The 20,313-nt window shown below is 38.9% G+C and overlaps 1 protein-coding gene across 1 annotated transcript in view; it reads right to left on the reverse strand.

The window, feature by feature from the left end:
- The window catches only part of PARD3 (par-3 family cell polarity regulator), a 310,634-nt gene that overhangs the window by 116,459 nt on the left and 173,862 nt on the right, over positions 1-20,313 (reverse strand). The window contains exon 21 of the mRNA XM_010184574.1: positions 1,632-1,742. Coding sequence (XP_010182876.1) covers positions 1,632-1,742 — 111 coding nt within the window. The remainder of the gene's footprint in view (positions 1-1,631; positions 1,743-20,313) is intronic.

The following is a 20,313-nucleotide window of genomic DNA, read 5'->3' on the forward strand; positions in this document are numbered from 1 at the left end:
GGCTCGGCGCCGCACGTGTGTTAAACCTTCCCCCAGCCTTGAGCTGCCTGAGGTGACGGGGGCAGCTTGCAATGTTTCTGCACCCCTGGCATGAGTTTATCCACAACGTGGCTGGTCTGCCTGAAGCTCACTGCACAAACACCCTCACATCCAAAGGCACATATTTTCTTCAGTTCCAGTATTCCCCTTTACCATTTAATCTGAAAGCACACTGCTTTTAAAAACAGGAACAATTTCATGACCCTGCTTCACTTTTAATAAAAAAAGAGAAATTAAAAACCAATCAAGCCACACTCTGCTGTCAGAATGGATGGAGAAAGACATGAATAAATTTTTACATCAATTTATGCTACTGTATCTGCTGAAGAGTAAAATTATCTTCCATAATGTAATCCAAATAGTTCAAACTTATAAAGTTCCTACAGTTTAACAAGTTACTGCTGAAGTTCAGTAACTAATAAATGTATACTCCTAGCCTGCCTTAACCACTATGTAAATCACTCAACCCTAAAAGAACTGAAAGGAAACTATTTTAGGTTTAACTGAGGAGACTACGCAGGAGTTATTGCCACTCTGCTATTCCAGTGAGCTCTTAAGAGTGATAAAGTCATAATTTACAAACTACTGTTCTGACCCACAGAAGACCAAGATGCATAGAGATGATGGTCAATGATATCATCAGGATTAACTAGTCACACCTCCCGTACGAGGACAACAACATTTCCCTCCACAGTACCTGCATCAATCCTCAACTTATGGTTGAGCTATAGTAGAATTTTTAGATAAATCTTTCCAATTCATAGTTCACTTTCACTGCTAAATGTCTCTGAATACATTTATCATTCAGCATTCAAACTTTCTAACACCTTAAAGTTTGTCTCCTTACTGAAGTGTTGTCTACTCAAAGAGGTTTTCTCTTCACATGCATCCCTGAATATCACTTAATTTACAACCTAAGCTTTCCAAGATTTTGACTAAATTGATGTAAGGCACACCAGAGTTTAAGCACCAGACATCTAGGGCTACAAGAGACAGGATGGAGAGTGTATTGGAAATATTGAGAAAAGCATGAGACATATGTATTATATAGGTTTTTGATGTTAAGGGAAGCTGACAAGGAAAAATAGAGGTAGTCACCACTCATTTTTACAATTAGCACTTTAATATACATAGCATTTCATAAACAGACTGCATGGCACATAAATAGACTAAACTCCAGTGACAAATATACTGATAAGTGTAATTTTTAGGGTTTTTTTTCTAAATATATCAATGAAAAATCTAGATATGCAAGACTTTGAAGAAAAATACAAAACATATTTCATACTATATAAATATTTGTTTTCTGAAACTGTCAATAAAATCAGTTAATAGAATGTATAGAGAAAACATTTCATATTATTACTCCACTCTCCTCAATAAGGAAAGGAGCTTTGGGTCTATGCAAGACGCTTAATGCAGCCAAAGAAGCTGTTGATATAAATGTCCAAAATAAATTCAGCTTTGTCTTGTTATTTAAAGTATATAAACATATCAACATTTGTGAAATTTCATCAGTGAAAACTGAACTTCAGTTATTTGATTTAAAAAACAAACTCTCTCTATAGGTTTAAGCAAATACTGAAGTCTACCTCTCCTGTTCTTGCTTCATTCGTATTCTCTCCTCTTCTGAAGTAAGAGCTTCCTGCACTTTTATTTTACCAGTTTTCTCACTCTTGTCATCTTTGCGATGTTTGCCAAACCTGTTAATAACACACAAAAAAAGAATCTAACTTGTGAAATGAACAAAACTGTATTTTCCTTTTCCTATGACAAAGAGAGTCCTTCAAGAAGGGCTGCTTGGAAACCAGGAAGGGAAAGTCCAAAGACCTCAGAATCTCTGTTTCTTAATATTTTCAGGCTGCTTTCAGTGTTATTTTGCATAGGTTTTTTTAATTTTATTTTTATTTCTCTCCTTGTAAAAGTTTATAGAATTCCTCACTAAAGAACAGAACAAAACAGAACAAAAATAATAGGACCACATTCCTCTTTTCTGCCAGGATTTTGGGGTTACTGTTCTTAAGTACCCGGTCAAACAATGCTTTAGAAATTACTCAACACTATCACTGCCAAAGAATGCAACTCAAGTTTAACTAAGCAAAGGCTTTCACATATGAACTCCAAGAGACACAGCGTTGTACATCTGACAACTGCCCAGAGCACAGCACCACCCGCCCCACAAAAGCAGCTTCACCACACAATGGACACCATCCAAAAATGGAAATTTATTCTTTTTCAGCACCAAGTGTTTTTTAAACTTTGTCCCTCATGACTGTTTCCCCCCAAGGATGTTCCAGTGCAGGGAGGATGAGTGGAGGGATGGAGCAGGCTGGGCTGTCCCAGACGAAGCAGGATGCTGGCAACCCAGCGTTTGCCTTCTTCACGTCTCCTCTTCCCCTCCACCAGCTGCATTTCAAGTATTTTAGCTTTCTTCCATATTTGCACATTATACTGTTTTCTTTTAGACTTTCAGGGAGAGCGCAGTCTGACATTTGAGATAGTTATTATTAGGACAAAACTGTGTGTATTGCTTAGAGATTTCAGACCTACTCTGAAAGAAATGACTTCGGTATAGAGCAAACAAAACAAACACTTAAATACAGATGGCAATATTCTATTTAAGGCAGAAAGGATAACAGATATCTGTGAACCCGTATCTTATTATCATACACACCTATTAAACATGGGATCATTTATTACACCAAAAGCAGCAAGAATTTTACTTTTTCTAATCAAACGCTCAGATGAGAGCAGACTGACGCAGCACTTCACACTCAGGTTCACATCAAAAGTGAAATGAAAGCACTGAAATGTGCAAAGTCCAGCAGTTGTGCAGAGAGGACGCCCCAAATGCTCTCAAACAGTGAAATAAAACTCAGAGTTCTTAAAAATTTATTCTGATCCATTAATGTAAACTGTTTACAATGTGGAGAGTTCATCAGGCGTTTATCATATTCTCCTTTTTGTTCCTGATGATTCCAGTAGAAAGCCACTGTGTGGGCTGAAGATGTTCCACACCGTGACCCTGCAGAAAGATTAATTTCTGGCCAGCCAGTCAAGAGATATTATTATACTGCACAACCATGTTTATGGCTCTTAGGGCAGCTGTTTAAAAATAACACCACCAAAACAATACAGTGTAGGAGCAGGGACACAAACTTTAAAGTGCATGGCTGTTCTCCACAGTTCCCAGATAGCTCATTTCCAAAGTAATTCCGGCATATGAAAACTAAAATGGTTCAACTTTAATAACCATCTGAAAAGGGAAAGGCAGAGGACATGACAGGTTTAAGAAACACAAAATACTACATAGTCTCTGATTTTAAAATACGTTATATGTAAAACTGACATACTTAAATTCAGTGACTAGAAACAACAGGATGTATGTTTTAAAACATCCAGCTATTTATTAGAGAGTAGTCAAAACCATTATACAAAATGTTTACATATATGACACAAGAGATTCAAATCAAGTTCTGGATGTCATACACCAGACAAAAGAGAATGGTTAGTTTAAAATAGCCCTAAATCCTCTAGCCAAGAGAGGGGTTTTGGCAGAAAACCAGTGGAACTGAGCCACTGTACCCTGATACACAGGGAGTGCCGGGGGTGGCAGGGGTCTGACTGACAGAACACACAGAGCTGCGAGGAGACACACAACATATGTGGTACTGTGGCACAGCATCTCTGGGACGCCTGTGTTTGCTTCCGCCTCCTGCCCTTTCTTGACCCATTCCAAATGTCAGGAAAAGCAAAGGAACCAAATTCTGGAGTAGACAGTTTATTTTTGAAAAAGAAATAGTGGTTAAAAAAAAAAAAAGATAAAATTGAATTAGTCAGTAACCATCAGGTTTTGGCAGCAAAACAGAATTTCTGCTACCATAAATCAATTCATTACAAAGATGAACAGAAATATATTGAAATCAATACCTTATTAAAAAAATAAATACACAGGAAATTTCTAATAATCCTTGTAAGCAATCTAGTAAACGTCTGGTCAGGCTGCATCATTGTGGGGAGAGTACTTCTAATGTTAACATATAGCACAAACCTAGAAAAAAATCGATGGTTTGGGTTTCCAGATCCAACCACCCGAGTCCAGAACAAACCATGCTTGATCTGTGTTTCAACAGTGGCAGAGGTGGGTTTACCCCACGGGCAGCACTTAGAGCAGCAGTAGGGTTCAATTTGCTCTAACTTGTGAGCCAGATGTGGCAACAACCCTTCTTCTCTTTCACAGTTCAGATCATCTGGGAATGAATGTTCCTTCTGCCCTGGTGGACTGTCCTGATAAGGTCTCCAGAAGACACCTCTGGTCCTTGCCCAGGCATTTCAAAGGGTGGTCACATTGTCCCCACTCTGACCAGAGACTCTCCAGTGCCCATCTCAGACAAGCTCCATGATCATCCCGGCAGTGGACAGCCTGGCAGAGCACGAACCATGGTGGTCTTGCAAAGTTGCCTTTTCCAGACTTTCCCCCCCGCAGTGATTTATCTGCCATAATCACCACTGCCTGTAACAAGTTCAGCAACATTAAGTGCACTGTACCTACACTCAAACCTGGAATAATCAATGCCGTCCTCCTCCCTCCCTGATTGAGGCTTCGTGTTCTTAACAGCATCACCTGCACAGATAGTATCTCCACAACACTCATAAGTCAAGAAAATGCACAGCAGTTTGGAAACACACAGCCCTACGTGAGTCTGGCTCTGAACAAGTCTGCATACTTTTAGCAAGACCTCTGTGCAAAAATATTTACAAGTTCAAGATTTTTCTTTTCCACTGAGATTGCAAGTCTAACAGCATCTCTGTTAAGCTTCAGCTTGTAATAGCAGAAGTAACAGACAAAGAAAAGCCTTTTTCAGGCTCCACCAAACACTTGAGAAAGGTGTTTAAAAGAACTGTGATGGGGATACACAGGTACATATACATACATGTACACCCACACCTTTAATTTCCGTAGGAACGGTCAACACTCTCCACACCAAAAATCAGTCAAAAGGTCTTGTAAGATTACTCTTACTAACACAAGTGTGCTTGCTAGTTATTTCTATTAGAAATGTTTGCTCCATGAAGTACGATTTATAGTCATAATGAAACCCACAGCCCAAATCAGCATCCCCTCCACCGAATTTATAACAGACATTCATAAATTATTTAACACTCATATTTGAGCCAAGTTTAACTACAGAAGAGCAACATCCAGCAATACTAAGACATACCATTAAAGGGAGCTGTTAAATATTCCCTCGACTGCACAACCATGGTACTGTGGTGACTACACTGGTGTCAAGCTATTTAAAATTATCAGTTTTTCTAATTTCCTCAGGTAGATGTTTCCTACTCTGATTTATGAATATTAAGTAAAACAGAACACTTAGAAATAAAAAATAAGAGTATTAAGACCACTGAAATTCAAGCCAGTATCTTTTCAAAACACCAAATGCACATCCCACAGCCAACCGGCACTGTCTTCACAGCCAGTGGTAAAGCCCTTCCCTGCTGCTCTCCAGTGGCCATTGGTAGCTGCATGTGTCAAAAGAAGAGAAGCGCAGGTCAGGTGCCTAGAATTACAGCCAGTGTTTAAAACATCCCAATTTTAGTGAATCAGCCCAGGGAAAAGATTTGGCTTACCTTTGCTTTTCATCTTCCCTACAACTCACCAGCAGCTGCATCATTGTGAAGCTTACTTCTCTACTATTTAGGTACTCAAAAGGAGGGAAGATAGAATTAGGATTTGTGTTCCATACATGACCCACGGCAACTCTGGAAACTTACCACTCCCAACACTATTTCTTCCATAATGCATATACTGAATGTCCTGGCATGCCCACGTAATAAACTTTCCTCACTGAAGAGACTGCTCACTTAATGACAACAACCTAAGGCTGTAAACTCCCGAAGTGCAATGGTTAATGATAGCTTCCTAGTAAAATAGCAATCACCACCCATTTGCCCAACGTCAAAGAGACTTCAGACTTTTGCAAGGACATGGCCTTAAGGACACTGCCAAGTGATTTGATTCCAGCCCTCACCGCTCACTCCACAGACGTAGGAGCTGTTCTCCGCTGCACGCAGCTGGTTAGCGAGCGCCTGAAGCACCTGGAGACTTTCAGCACTTGTCTGAACCTGTGATGGTCTCATTCTCATTGCTGTGAGGCTGGCTGCTGGGAAACTTGTTGCAGTTCTTACAAATGCAAATGAAATCACAACTTGCCTTCTGAAGCAGACATGAGAACTCCACAGCTCAGGATCTGTGCACTGTCAATGCTCCTTGCATTAGTGAAAAGGAGAGCAGCACTTAAAAACAAAGGTAAGAACTACTGTTGGAATAAAAAACCAAAACAGTGCAAAAAAGGAGCATCTGTGGCACTGATGTTCAGACAGTCCTGGAAATCTAATTCCAAACTCCTGTCATTTGCTAAGTTCAGTGCCAATAATTTGACTGTGAGCTATAAAAGCCCTACCTAAATCAGTGCACAGACAAAACCTACCACATGACGTGCAGCAAAACTGCATACACTACTGCCTCCTAAAGTTAACATATTTGTGACAAAAAAAGTTCTGATGCTAAAGTTTGAGCTACACCAGACGTTGTGGAGTACCTGCAGCCACAGCAGCTCAACACTGACCTGCGGCCACCACTTCTGCAGTCTGAATTTTTAGAACGAGAGCACAGACTATTATCATGCATGGTGGAAAATAAAGAGCAAAATGAAAGTGGACATTTTCCTCCAAACTCCAAATAATTAAAAAAAAATTACCTTCCTGTTCATAAACATGTTCTTTCATAGACATAGCTTAATACTTCTTTGAGGACACAAACTGTACAGTTATAGAATAAAATCTTTATAATAGCAACAACATTTATAAATACAGGAACACTATCTCACATAACAGCTAGTTTATTCAGTAGCTCTCTCATCTAAATTGTTAAAAAAAGCATAGCTAAAAAGCAGTTTGATTTTGTAACTGTCTAAGCAAAAGTCTCAAGAAAAAACTTCTATGACTAACTGAAATACAGGTTGTAAATTAAAAATACCCTGTCTATCCAAAAGTGTGAGAAATTGATGAAAGAGAGCAGCTGAAATCTTGTTCACTCTAATTGTCAAGATACTCCAAGGTTCAGCTTGATTTATAGCTCCTTAATTCTCCTTTTACATTAAGGGTTAGAGAAAGTTTCAAGATAAGTGTAAATGCTCAAAATCATATTCACAGATCCACAGACTTAATCCTCAAATTCAGCCAACAATAGCAATCACAGTAAGTGAAGAAATTAAAAAATGTAAGAGGACCATTTTTTAAGAGTATGATCTCTAAAACATAATAGCTAAGTCACATCAGAGGAAAGGGCCATCCTCAGTCCCTATGATACTAGTTTGTCACATTACTATTAATAAAAAGTTGAGGACACAGACCTATATGCCTGAAGCTTGACCCTCAAATAGGAAATCCTATGAACTCCGGATAATTCAATCAAACTAAAATGCATACCCAAACCTCTCTGTCAGTCCCAAGCTGGCTTACTTTCAAGTGTGCTTGCTTGAGTGACTGTTACCAACCAGGAGGTGGCCTAATCCAAAGCCTCAACAGAGAGGCAGTGACTAGCGAGTGTCTTCAGCGGCTTTGGGCCAACACATGGGAGCAACTAAATGGTGTGAGACTCAACAGAAAAGAAAGTGTAGCAGAACATTTAAAAACAAACTTATGCTACAGTATGATGCCATATATATAAAATATGTGAAATGTATATAAAATACACATGTAGACATAAAGAACACGTAAATGGTTTTGCATAAATAAATACATAGAACAAATGAAGAAAGGAGGATGTAGAAACAGAAATTCCACATTCACAACTTATCTCAAAAATAGCTTCAGTTTAAAAGGATATATATCAGAATACTTGATATAACAAAAATAATATAATCTACTAAAATGGATTTTACTCTGATGCGTTACTGATGAGATCATTGTCATCTGCCAAATCATCCACATATTTCATTAGAATAAAGAGCTATAGAAGAAACATACATTAGTTGATTAATGAAAAAACACAAAAATTGATTGAGACAGAAGTTCAGTAGCATTAGGTTCCTTAATAGAAAAAAGACCATCATTAAAAATTAACAAATGGTAAGTGTCTTGAGCTGTTCTATCAGCACTTTTTGTCTTCAAGGCATGCTCTTTTCCCCATAGTAGCAAACAGTATTCACACACACACAAACTAACACCACTCAAAAGATTTTGCAATTTTTTCTGTAATATTCTTCCCCCTGCTGTATCAGCAAAATCATAAGATTTATATTGCAAAATATTATTGCGACACACAGAAACATTCTGTTGCTAAAAAAAGGTTTAATAAGCATAAACAAGGATTCAACATAGCACACAAACGAATATCACCCTGGTTAGTGATGACTTGAGGGTTTAAAAGCTTTCTTTTCGATGCAAAATTGTGAAAGCGCTATTTTTAAATATATGCTTGTGAGTGCAAAATGTTTATATATTTGCAATAGATTTACAGAAAGAGCCAGTTATCACATTTAATCAAATTTTACTTGTTAGGACAGAGTGGAATGACTGCTGGAGTGACTCAGCAGCAGCACTGTTCTGAGATGATGCAGAAACACTGATGTACAGGCAGCAGGAGAAGGCACCTTACTGTGGGAGCCTGTGGGCATAATTAAAATGGACATTTATACGTTATGGTTGGACTCGATGAACTTAAAGGTCTTTTCCAGCCAAATGATTCTGTGAATCTATAACTTTGAATTTTCCACATGTTTCCTTGCCTACAATAAAATGGTAAAGGAGCAATCCTTCTGGTGCAACATCCAGCAGTAGTGCCCTGCCAAGAGGGTTGCCAGAGAACTCTGCTGACCCAAACCAAGAAAGATGTGTCACGAAAGGACATAGGTAACTTCTGAAAATGAAGAATATCTCTGAAAAGGTTCACTTGTAGTTCTTCAGAGCAATGAAGTTTGCCTTCAAGCAGAGAATAAACTCATGCGCTCAGCCATGAACACAGAAATTTAAAGCAGGAGAACAGAAGTGGTTACAACTTCAAATTATCAGCCCTCCCTGAAGTTGCAACCCTGTGCGCGAGTACTGTAAAGTATGTGAAGGTCTTCTATATGATATTTGCACATTTTCTCCCAATAGCCTCTGCCTCACTTTCCAAACATGAAAAGACATTTTTCAGCACCATTCAGGTGGGGATTTTAGTACAGCTCACAAAACTAAGGCTACTTGAAAACAGCAGCCAGGACAGAGCATAAATTGCAACACTTCATGTGCAACATCCCTGATGATTCCCACAACAACTTCCTGGAAAGATGTGGAAACAACATATGGGATCGGTAACCGTTCCCAGCCACTGAAGCTTAATCTGCCTGCCTTTGTGAGTCAGTATCCCAACTTCATAGAGAATGGGTATGATGCCAAACCAAGAGACATGTCATGAGGTTTCATTCAATTATTTTCATAAACAGTTTTGATAACATTTCCTGAAAGGCATGACACAACAGGCAGAATATTATTCACACCAAGTCGCTCTCTTTTCACAACTTAAGCATTTGTAATATTTACTTCCAGCATAAAATGGCGGAACTTTTAAAAACAGATTTCTTTTATGGGAAGACCATCTGTTTGCAAATGTTTAAACAGAACATAATCTTTTTGTATTGCTACTCATGATTGCCTAAAGCTAGCTGGAGCCATTAACAGTGCTAATAAATAAAAAAATAAATAAATAAATAATAAAGTTATTAATTAATCATAAGGAAAAAAACCTAAGAACTAATCCAAACTATTGCAGTTTAAAAAGAGGTTGAGAAGGTCAAAGGAAGTGGGGACAGTTTTACTATGATAATACTTGAAAGACAGTAGCAAGTTGGCAGACAGACAAGAGATTCTTCTGTTGCATGACCAAATCAATTCAGTAAGCAATACCACAATGTACTAAAAGTCACCATAAATAACTCATTTTCATAGTGGTCAGCCAAAACCTGTTAAACTGTGGATTGTGGCATCCCTGAAGGAATGAAAAGAAAGCTTCTGCTCAGACACAACTATGTTAGCAATCATCTGTGATGAGAACAACCACAGAAGGAGTACATGACATTTTAATGGAATTTTCATAACAGTCTAAGCATTTTGAAGTTTTTTTGTGTGGGAAAAACTCTTTAATATTGTGTATGTATTCAAAAAAGAGAGCGATAATTGACCACAAAGTTACTTGTCTCAAGATTAAATTTGATACTCTGTGTGCTATTTGTCAGTGAAGAAAGTAGCTCATACATGTGACACAGCCAAGCTAATTCAGTCTTTTAATAGATAATGTAATCTTAATGGGCAACATATCCTTTCATTACTGTCATTTAATGTACTTACAACTGCTCCTGTCCCTCCTCTCAGACAGAATTTGTCCATCAAGACTGCAGTGGCCTGTTAGGTAATTCAGTACTGGGCAGTGAGATGTTAAACAGTAACTGAAAAACTGTAAATACAAATCGCAAAAACATAAAGTCTCATTTACAAAGTAAAGAGCAGGCTCCTGAAAAAAATCTGAGTGCAAGCCACCAGTACATCTTTCACAGACTACATACATAAAAGCAGACGTACAACCATCTACTTTGCAATACATAACAGCATACACAGGGATAAAAAATAATAATCCAAAATTCTAAGCCTCAAGAGCAGCCTATTATTAACAGGCGGTTGACTTTTTTTGAGTCTAAAGTACAAGGCAGTTATACTTCTATAGCATAAGAAATTTTTCTTTTCTAGGTCGATTCTGGTTGAATCTAAAGCGATTCTTCCCAATGCACCAGGTGCCAGGGCCAGCCAACCATCTCGTGCTCACATTGTACTGAGCAAAAACCTCACCCCAGCGCTCCCCACCAGAAGCCCACTGCCTTGCAACAATGCAGCAAGACGGGCAGACTTCTGTTATTGCATTTGTCACACTCCGCAGACTAGTTTAGTAATTGTGGACCAATTTAGGTATTAATAATACTAGATTGTGTGCCTCTAATTACTAGTGTCCACTAAAAGTGCTTAGAGAGAACGTTTAACCCATGGCTACTCTACTCTTCAATGTGCTCGCTCCACAACTGTACTCCTAATTCCTGCTCTGTTCATTTTAATGCATTATTGTTTCAAAATACAATGCTTCAAAATTGCAAATTACATCTGGCTCAAGAGCTGATTATGAGAAATACTAGCACTTCTGCCTCTGCGTGAATAACTCTGATAATAATGAAAGATTGATTGAGCTCCAAGAAGTCCAAATGATGAGAAGGGTCCATTTGAACATTTCTATTAGCTTCTTTTGTTAAATCTAACACTTTGAGGCCAGAGACACATACTGCATCTGGTAACCATTTTTCCAGCCCTACAGAAGTACAATTTAGAAAATGAGTACTGGTCTAAAGGCAGACCTTATAAGAAATGCTAATGAAACATAAAAACCCACTCATTTTACTGGCACCCAAGAGAAGGTTTAAAAAAAAAAATAAGAGAAAAGTTGCAAGGGAAATTTGCTTCAACGCTTTTGTGGCAGAAAAGGAAAAAAATCCCTCAGTAATACACAGAATCTTCATTTTACAATTGAAATGCTTACTTGAATATATATATGTGTGTGTGTGTGTGTGTGTGTACGCATATATATATGAGCATGGCCTGCCTTATGTACACATGAGCTACAACAAGAAAACGCCTAAAGATGCTCGCTAAGCACATGCAACAGGCAGAGAAACAAGGCCACAAATGTAATATGCTGGCTAGTTAGACCAGGAAATTGCAGTAACATTATTCCAACAACTTAGTCTTGCAGCGTTGCAATTACACTGTATAAAATCAGCAAAGGTTAACATAGACACACAAAAGGTTAATCAAACTACTGGCAGCTCATCTGGAACCTTCAAAAGATTAGAACTTCCCTACAGATCTCATTACCTAGAAATGTTAATAAGACAGTCAGCACTTTTTCCGTCAATTACTGAAAATCTTTGTTGATACACATCTCCTAGAAAACAACCTCTGTAGGATAAATTAAGCAATGGGTGATGTCTCTATATCTTTAGCCTCATTCATATATTTACAGTTATAGGAGATAGGGAAGGCACAGACGATTTCCAACAGAGGACAACAGACAACACTGTAGGTAGGATCTGTGGGACAAGCCTAACCAAAATATCCTTAAAACCCAGACAAGCATGCAGCTGCCATTCCCTTCTCAGTGGACGCTTACACCACCAAACAGCAACTACCCTCTCTGAGCTGCAGCACCCAAGTCCTGGTGGCTGGGTTCCACAGTGCCAACTAAATCTCCTTGGGGATAAAAAAAATAAACTTCAATTACAAAAGCAAAGTAATAATGCCAATAGGATACTTTTACAACATGCTCTGGTACACAATTCAATTAAGGTACATTGAATGCCCACGAATGTACATTGTCAGAAAAAAACAGAGCACAGAAAGCAACAGGTACGTTATTTGGAAAGTTTGCTACAATGACAGGGCTAAGGCATAGGACTTTGTCTGAGCCAAGCCTCTGGTTGGTGTACATTAACATGCCACTGCTGGCTTCACATATCTCTGCCTATTCCATCAGCTGATATTCTGCCCTGCGGCATGAAAATTCAGTTTACACAAGCAGCATCTTCTGGGTGGAAAACGAAGAGGGAGACTCTGCACTGCAGCAGCACCCCTGGAACAAACAGTCTCTGGAGCGGACGTAACAAGACTCAGGTGCATCAAGGGTTGGGAAGTCATTTTGGCAGCGAGTCCCTGCAGCAGCTGGTGCAAGGGCTTGCCCAGAGCTACCTGGAGGCCTGGAGACACCCAGCATTCTGTAGCTGCCAGTGCTCAGAGCTGGGGCTGTCCTCACGGCAACTGCAGTTGAAATAACTGTATCAATTGTGATTTACACTGCTGATTATCTCAGGGCCAAGCTGGGAGCAGAGACTTATGTCAGATTAAAAAGGTGTACAAACCAGGACTTGCATGGGACTAAATACAGCCGAGAGTTGTGGGGTGGTGGGTTTTTGTTTTTTTTTTGTTCCAGTCACCATACACATAAGCTTCTAGCACTGAAGATCTCAGACCTGGACAAGCCCCTTACATACTGATATTTTTATTCTCCCTCATATACTCTCAGGAACTATAAGAAGTGAATGATTGTGCCTATATTTATTTAGAAACCCAGCCAGATGATGTTTAAAATAAGCCAAATCCTGGTATCAAAGATATCCAGCTCCTTAGATGTTCTTCTCCAAGTGAGATCAGCTCTGCTTATGCTCAGTGCTGCACACAGTGCACAGCAATTCCCACTGCCATCTTAATATTTCTTCTGAATATATAGCCTAAAATAAATCTTAAAAAAAATATCAATGAAAATGGCACTGAGCCTTCACCTTTTATTTATCTTACACAAGCAGTTTTCTTCCCTTTGCAGTTATGAAAGGCAAACAGAATTAGGAAAGTATTTGGAGCTCCACAGATGATATCAGGACTCCTAGCAGTTACAGATTATAATACTGTTGGTATCATTACCTGCTCAGCAACTTCAGAGAAAAGAAATACCTTAACTGTAACACCACATCTAAAACTCCTGCTTGTGGCAGCACGTTGTGCTCTGAATTTCAGGATTCTAGCAGTCGGGTTAAAGACAAAGATATCATCTATAATAACCCTGTGAAATATTTGAGATTTATTTGTGGTATGTTGCTGTTGAAATGTGTAATAGCAATTCAGCTTGCATTCTAAATACTGCTGGCACACCTGGTGTTGAATATGTTAGAAGCACTTGCAATCGGTATAAAAATATACTTTCATTATTGTGGTACTCAAAAATGCTGATAAAGCTAAGATTATAGATGCATTTTTGTTATCAAATCCTCTTTTTCAGAAGTTTTATAGCTAATCCATAAACTTTGTTTTGGATTAGACATTTTCTTACTAAGTGCTTACCTATAACAGCATAGCAGAAAAAAAGGAAATCTACATACATTTTCAGTCATCCATCCACCTTCAAACTAAACTCAACAGCAGCATCTGGAAGCCATAGAGAGCACATGTTTTTAGCATACAAATACTACGTATTTCTACAACACAGGAAACACCACAGGATGTCAAAGCCCTTGGAGACACTAGCATGGACAACGTACTATCCCATTTTTAAAATGAAAAAACAGTTCCTCTTGAAAGATTAAGCAACTTGCCAAACTCCAGGAGTTTTCTGTATTGCAAGCACAAACAATGTAAGGACTGACTCTGTAGATCCCACTGCCAAAGCCAGGTCTCTGAAGTCATAGCTACTGAACTAGTTATTTCTAATGGAATTTCTCTACCAATACAACATTACCAACATACTGTCAATGTATGATACTAAACCTTTAAAACAGCCATATCAGTAGCATACTATTTGTTGAAAATAGTTTAGACCACCAAGTGGTTACATGAAACCACACTATGGGTTTTCTCCTTTTAGGACTAGAAGCTACAAGACTGATATCAAAAAAGTCAACAACTGTAGAAACTATGAATTTATGTTCTGCAGAAGAAAACATTTCAAAATACCCTGTTAACCATATCATCAGCTAGCTCAAACTTACATTGTAAAACTAGTATGAAGTGAAAACATTCCAGCAGGGTCTATTTTGCAAACATCTACAGCCTTTTCTTGCACTCCTGCTTATTGTAAGTTTGCACAGAAGCAGTAAAACTTAATACGCAGTGGAACACTACATTAACTACTGAAATGTTATTGCACATCAAAAAGGTTTACTGCTACTTTGCAAACATGCTTACCTGAGTGCCATAAAATACTGACATAATGAGTCAGATCTACTGCAGTGCATCGCAATCAGATCTTCGCACTTGTAATGTAAAAGCAGCTCCTTGATACAAAATTCATTCTACATAATCTCTAAAAGACTTTTTTGCATATAATATGCTACAAATTTTGTTAGCATCTTGGAATTAGGCAAATATACCCCAGATCATTAGTAGCAGGACAAACTGTGCAGAACAGAATACACATGCACACCGTATTTTGTACTTGAGCAAAAAGGCACCATCTTAAGAAATCCTTGAGCCACAGATCCCTGAAAGCCTGGAAGAGAGATTTGGGAAGGACTGCTCTACCTGTTCTGATACCCCACCCTTGGCAGCTACTACTGAGCACTGTCAAAGTACTGGGGTACGGGAACTCACTGGGTATCATTCAGCTCTGTGTGACTATCTTCTTATGCTCTTACATTAAACTCTAAAGAATCTGCCAAACACAGAAGGAATTAAAAATAATACTTTCTCCCCTTCCAAAAGTAATATAAAACTCCTTTTTTTGTGACTGGCTGAACTACAAATGCCTGAGGTTTTACTTGATATCTACACTTTACATGATAAGTATCAGCATTAACACAACGCTAATTTTATGTTTTTAAGTAAAAACCTGGTGACATTTGCTGGTGTAGCATGAAATAGTAGAAATGAAGATTTCTGTAGACTGCTTCTTCCTCAGTTCCAAAGAAAATAATCACAGTTTCTAGTTCAGTGGATCATATCAGACACTATTAGGTGTCATATCAGCCAATCAAGCTTGGTATCTTAATAGTTGCCAGTCCAAGACAATTTAGTGTAAGATGCTTGGAAGCACAGTAAAAATAACCTGTTTACAGATAACCTCTTCTTAGCACTTAGCATGTAATGGGTGGCTCTCATTCACAAGTGCATGCTTAGCTGCAATATTTCCTATCCTGGTGTTCAAGGAACTGTGGGGCAGTAAGTCCCTGAGGGTAATTACATATCACAAACATCCTTTAAATTTTAAATTTTTTGGATGAGAATCTTATTGTACATTCACATGGTTTTGCTTCATGAGAAGGATAAGCACACGTTGATTGATTCAGATATTTTGTAGCAGTGATTATTCAGTGTATCTTGTCCCTAACTCCTCTTACTGAAGACAAATACTTTTCGCCAGGAGAGTGGTTAAGCACTGGAACAGGCTGCAGAGAGAGGCTGCTGAGTCTCCATCTTTGGAGATATCTGAAACTCAACTGGGCATGACACTCAGCAAGCTGATGAAATGCTGAAGCTGGACTGCTGTGAGCAGGAGTTGAACCAAGCAGAGATGCTTTCCTGCCTGAATCACTCCAAGAATGCAGTATTTTCAGTATCTCTTCAGTTCTTTGAATTAACAGATTCAAAGTGGGGGAAATACCACTTGCGTACCCCACCAGTGTTGTGTTTCTAGTATGTCCTTCTCTCATTCTTTCTACAAAACTTTTGTTCCTCTTATTATTCTCTGAAACAACAACTTAAAAGCCTCAATAAGCCCTCTGAATTAATGCCTTATACCCACTACTGTCTTACTACATTCAGGGAGATGCAGGGGCTCACAGACTATTTCTATTACGGTATGTTCTATTCCAGAAATCATACTGGCTGATACCTATTTTGCCATTTTCACTGAAGTGTTTCATAACTCTGTCTTTAATGACTGTTTCTCCACACAACAGTAGGACACGTGGAAATCCTAACAGGAGGCATCAGCTTGCCACGCACTGTGAATACAGACTGTTGCTCCCGAGAAGTGAAATGCAGTAGTAAGTTGGAGCTTTGCCTTTTACAAAAGGATCAGCTGTCCTGTGGCTGCCAACTTAAGTACCTCAAGTAAGTAGGACTTAATAGCCTATCTCATCTTCAGCTATAAAAATGTATGAAGTTGCATTAATTTTCACCTAAGACAACATTCCTATTCCTGTTTTTAAGAAGGATTTTCAAATAAGACTCTGCTTTAAAAACATCATCTACAGCATCCATAATGTACACCAAAGTACAGGTGCTATCTGTACTAAATGAAATCTCCAAAGAACATTTCCAATGGATAACGAAACAAATGTCATTAATAGAACTTTTCATCAAGGAGATCCTTCAGGTCTCAAGACAGTATTTATTTACCATACTTTGTTACAGACTAGGACACCGCCTAGTTAGTCTTCAATTATCACATCAGGTGGAGGAAAAAAATCCTATTTCTACACGAGATAAAACTGAAATTGACTTTGAATCTCTGAACTGTCAACAAATTCTTCTCTGAAAAGGCTTGCTTTGCAGAGATTATAAAATAGGTGTCATCCTTGACACTTGCATTCTATATTCATCCGGCGGGCCTGGAAGGGAAGCGCCGCAGAACGCCGGGCAGGATCACGCAGGGCTCAGCTGTCACACTGCCTGCCTCCCTCGCTTGCTTTGCAGGCAGAGACGGTGCTGTAGGTGTCAAAGGTTCTCTATTTAAACTCGCTGACGAGCAAAGGAAGAATTCTGAGAGAATATGTTAGCAGCCACTATGAACTCGTCTCTAGTAACAGGTCATCCTGACACTCATTTCTGGATGTTAGAAACAAAAGCCCTGATTCTATTCAAATTAAAAAACCCCACCATATGATACACCCCATCAGATTTACAAGTTCAAAATTTACTCTGGGAAAATCCAGTGTTAAGAATACACTGAGCAAAGCCCTGCTTTCTGTCAGAATGACAAACTAGAAAGCCACATACAATTATGTTAATCTCTCTCTTCAAATCTCTCTCGCACAATAGCATACTGCTGCTTTCTCTGTTTCATTTAAAAGTCACAGAGTTTACTAACCACTTAATGAAGCTGCATTCCTTAAATCCCTGACAGATTATGTGAAGTTGTTTGGTTTAGAAACACAAAGTTGCCATTCCACTGCCCCCTGCCCCAACGATATCTTAGTCAAAAGCCAGCGTGTTTGAGTCTGCAGGCAATGCAACACACAGTTCCTCAAAGCGACTGATTCCACCAAGCAGAAGAAAACAGGAAGGCAAAAAAGTGCGGAGAGGAAAGAAGGAGCATGACTTGCCCTTCCAAAAAAAGAAAAGCTATTTTCAGTCAAGCTTATCTCTTTCACTCCCTTATTTACTTTTAATTGGACAGAAGGAAGCGAAGAATATGAAAATGCTTTAAAAGACATTTGTAAGAGTCCTGGGTAATAGTCTGCATCAAAGACGACAATTTGCTGCATGGCTGATTTATCTGAAAGGTTTTCTGATTCTCTGCATCCCAGAGGGTGGGCAAAACTTCGCAAACGGATCAGGACAAAGTAGCCCAGAGCAGTGCAGAAAAGCAGGTGTCATTAGCAGTATCCAACTTGCAACCAGGACAAGGGTTTTGCTCCTCCTCTGAAGCTTGAAAAGGCATACCCTGCATCTAGTGTTGTAGCAGGTCACACATTTTCTAGCTGGTGGCAGAAGAGGGGAAGCAGATGTAGACTTAATGACAGTTGTGCCAGCTGGCTCATGGTAGTACCAGGCAAAAACCAGAGCACAAACAGCCCCAGATTCCATTTACCTGAGCAACGACCCAGCTCAGTGCTTCTGATGGAAGTCTCAGCACAAGCACCACAAGCTGTCGGGGGTGCTCTCAGATAAGCATTAGCAAACTCAGGCACAATTCAGTGTGTGAGCAACAAGCTTCCATGTTTGAAAATATACGGTTGACAGGTGTTTAAGCAATAACCTCCTCCTCTCTGCTCTAAGGCTCAAGATTTACAGTGTTTTGTGCCATGAGCAGAGCACTGAAGAAAAAAGAAATAAATCCAGCTTTTGGAGCCAGTTTCCAAGTTTTCTATTAAGTCCATAATCAGTAAGTGTCATTTACCAATACGAAGTCCTATTAGTCACGCTTCCAAGGCAAATGCCATTATTGCCTCTTCTTAAGCTACTGAATGATGAAAATCAAACCACAGATTTTATTTCATAGAGTTCGAGGTATTTGCCAGTCCTGTTGATTAGGGTATAATTCAACAGTATTTTACACAACTTGGATACCTTTTTGTCATGTGCCTGCTTAAAACTCTGAAGGTTGTTATTAAATGAAAGAGAAAGAAGGTAATTACTAAGTCAGTGGTATAACTCTTGTGATTTGCTTTTCATCTCCTCACAGACATTACGATGAGAAAACTTAAATGAAAACCAGAGTAGGCAATGCAAGGAAGTCATGTAACAAGCAACAGAAATCCATGTATGTTATTCTCCCAAATGCCCAGTCAGAGGTCTCAGATGACTAATGTGGTTGAAATGTGTAATTCAAAGCTACAAATAACAAGTTTATGAATCTGGACATGTCCAGTGCAACTTGGAAGCAGCTGGCGGAGGGGAAGGAAAAAAAAAGTGACAACAGTATATCTGATTTCAGCTAAATAAAGTTGCAAGCTAAATTATCTATTTCCACCCACAAAACTGGAAGATACAACACTGTAAAGCTCCCAGTAACCATTTAAAATGTAATTAAATCTAATTAGGATTACATTTTATGGTAATCTAGAACCATTATATTTGCATTGGCTATTCAGTGCACCGATTTACCCACCTGCACGCTACAATAGTTAAGAGAGGAATTAAAGTTCAGTGACTATACCTTACACTTCCATCAAAATTACAGGCCACGTCTCCAAATACCCTCAAAATAGCCTCCAGTACTAAAAATACCTGTGCACATGATTAATTTTAAGCATACTGTCCTGTTCTATGAACTTCAACACACAGCAGCTTATGTTCCCCATTGAAAAGTTATGTTTATGTGGGACTGACCTATTAATTCCTACAGTAGAAAATTTACTTATTTCGTATAACATACTTAGCCACAGTTGCTTCAAATTATATTACAACCATTTCATAAGCAACCTCCAAAACCAAAGCAGACATTTTCCTGCTTAAACTCAAGGTTAAGACACAATGTGTACATCCTGCATCTTTTGTTCTCCTCGGGAGTTCCCCACGTAAACTCAAACAATATCACTTGCATTTGCAAATCCATTTTTATACAATCGTATTGATGTCTTGTTTCAGCAGGTTTTACTATCAGGCAGTGACTGTCCCTCCAATATTTCCAGCAAGACATGACTAGAGAGCTTGGCCTCCCTACGCCCTTCCTCCCTTTGGAAACCTAAAGCTGCTTTTTCTCCCTCTTCTCTCCACATTTTGGTAGTTCAGTTTCTTCTTAGGATGTTATTCCTCAGATATATCTTTTCCTGACACTGATCACTTGCTGGACATAATTCTTCTATCATAAAATTCTCCAAAGAGATTTCACCTATACAAACTCCCCAGTAAGAGCATGGCTGTCTGCTTCCTTGTCAACAAGATAAATTCCCCTCAAAAGTGGCATAATAACAGTGATGCCACTGTCTTGCAGAAGTACGGTTCAGGGATGATCATAGAGGAAAATTAGATATGGCT

Source organism: Mesitornis unicolor, unplaced genomic scaffold (assembly GCF_000695765.1).
Source record: "Mesitornis unicolor isolate BGI_N332 unplaced genomic scaffold, ASM69576v1 scaffold2165, whole genome shotgun sequence".
Lineage (NCBI taxonomy): Eukaryota > Metazoa > Chordata > Aves > Mesitornithiformes > Mesitornithidae > Mesitornis > Mesitornis unicolor.